At 41.8% G+C, this 2,304-nt stretch overlaps 1 protein-coding gene across 1 annotated transcript; it reads right to left on the bottom strand.

Moving 5' to 3' along the window:
• Nucleotides 1-1,146: 1,146 nt before the first annotated feature.
• On the bottom strand, nt 1,147-2,085 carry LOC105550544 (putative olfactory receptor 9A1). Its single transcript, XM_011995496.1, is given in 3 exon segments — nt 1,147-1,675; nt 1,677-1,842; nt 1,845-2,085. Coding segments are annotated over 3 exon segments (936 nt in total).
• Nucleotides 2,086-2,304: the final 219 nt, after the last annotated feature.

The following is a 2,304-nucleotide window of genomic DNA, read 5'->3' on the forward strand; positions in this document are numbered from 1 at the left end:
GTAATCACTTGTGTAAGAATGCAGAAGAAATCTGTGTCATGCAACACAGAAATATTAATTGAGAATAGTGGATATGACAGGAACAAGGGAGATGACGGGGCAATACAGAAACTGAGATATAAGGATTAAGTCAGCTCAAGTGGAGCTAGAAGGTGGCTTGGTAAACTCAGTTTTTGTGAGTAAATGAAAGGGGGAAAGGAACAAATAAATCAATCTGGTACTAACAGAGAGAGAGAGAGAGAATAAATGAAATTAATAAAGAAACTGAGCAGGAAGTGGGATAGCAAAGGGAACACGGAGGGTGAATGTACCAAGTCAGGACTGAAGAATGTGTGAGACAGAGGAAAAGAGGCCACAGGCCACCTGTCCCTCTGCCCTCTCTCCAATCCACCCTCAGCCCAAGGACACAGCAAAGCCAGCTATCCCTTATCACATTGCCTTCCAGAACATACCTCCATTGCGTTCCTTCATTTGAGGCTGCCATAATGATGTTGGTGACATTAGTTTAAAAAAAAGTTTATTTCCAAAATCTTTCATCTATGCCTAAGAAGGTACACAAAATAGGGATAAACCTGTATCAACACACATTCATCCTAAAGATTGCTAAGCAGTCAGGGTGGGGGAGTGAGTTCACTTTCACAACTGCCAGTCAGAAAACCCATAGAAAGTTACTGTCACCATCGGACATTGGAGGCAGGAACTACAAGGAAAGTTCGAAGCTTGAGGCTGGACCACAAGTCACTGAGAGACACAATAGTGAGGGTTACACAATGAAAATACACCATGAAACAACAAGGCAATATATGGGGAAGATAATTCTGACATGTAGAATCAAATTACTACAGCGGACATCAGATAAATCACATTTCTTGTTTTCCCATTCAAAGTCTGAGAGTTCTAAAATCTTCATGTATTTCAGCTGTTTACACTTGTCATATTTATTTTGGCACATGTATCTACATACATTAAAAAGAATAAATTGATTTCCCTTATAGAAATCACCCAATAATAAATTAAAGCACTGTCTATACCCTAAATATCCCTTGTAGATTACAAACTATTTGATGAGGAAAACTGTCATTTTAGGTTTAAATTAGTACCTTCAGATTACTGAAGTCCACGATGAAGATTGTCCCCAGGACAGAGCTAAATTCTGAGGAGTTGATAGCAGCGTTTCATGCCATCTCCAAAGGCCTGTATGAATTTGTCATTCCTCAGGGTGAAGATGAAAGGGTTCAGAAAAGGGGTCACCACTAAAACCAGCAGTGACGCTACCCTGTTATACTCGGCTGCCTGCATTTGCTTGGGTTTCACGTAGAGAAACAAGCAGCTGCCGTAACCGATCACAACACAGGTGAAGTGGGAGGCACAAGTGGAAAAGGATTTCCTCCGCCCAGAGGCTGACGGGATCTTGAGGATGGTGGAGATGATGTAGATGTAGGAGACAATTGTAGGGATCAAAGAACCAATAATAATGAAAACAGCCATTAGAAAAAGAATAACCTCTGTGAAAAGAGTGTTCTCACAGGATACTTTGGGCAATTGTCCTCGGTCACAGTAAAAATGGTCTAACACATTTGATTTGCAAAAAGTAAGCTGAAAAGTGGCATAAACTGGCCAGATTTCAGAAAGAAACCCAAAAACCCATGACATATTTATCAACCAAATGCAGGTGCTGCATAATGATGTTGTACCTCAAAGGGTTACACACAGCCACATAACGGTCCACAGCCATCACTCCCATTAATGCCAACTCTGAAGTACCCAAAGAAAGGTATAAATATAGCTGTGCAGCACAGGCTGTCAAAGATATGATCTGAGTGCCTGGAAGCAGCAACCCCCGAGCATAAAAGGGACAGAGGTGGATGTGATCAGGATCTCCAGGACAGAGAGGTGACCCAGGAAAAAATACATGGGGGACTGCAGACATTTATCAACACAGACAGTGACAATGATGACCGTGTTTCCCATCACTGTCACTGCGTACAAGAAGAAGACGGTCACAAAAAGGATATGGTATACTTCTTGAGAGCCAGGGAAGCCTAAGAGAAAAAAATCAACGGTGCTAGAGTAATTCCTCAACATTTACTTCTGAGTGCTTTTCCCTCCTGAAATCTAGAAAACAAAAGAGTTAATATGGCTTCTCATCCCAACAGAAGTAGAAACTGTTCTGAAGTCCCCCTCCTGCTCACAGGCTGCACACCATGACTAGAAGGGTAGGCATTCAACTGTTCCCTGTATATGGTTAGGGGCACTTTCTCTAAATATGCACGATGTGTGAGAAAAATTGTGTTGGCCAAGAAG

This window comes from Mandrillus leucophaeus, unplaced genomic scaffold (genome assembly GCF_000951045.1).
Source record: "Mandrillus leucophaeus isolate KB7577 unplaced genomic scaffold, Mleu.le_1.0 Scaffold49, whole genome shotgun sequence".
NCBI lineage: Eukaryota > Metazoa > Chordata > Mammalia > Primates > Cercopithecidae > Mandrillus > Mandrillus leucophaeus.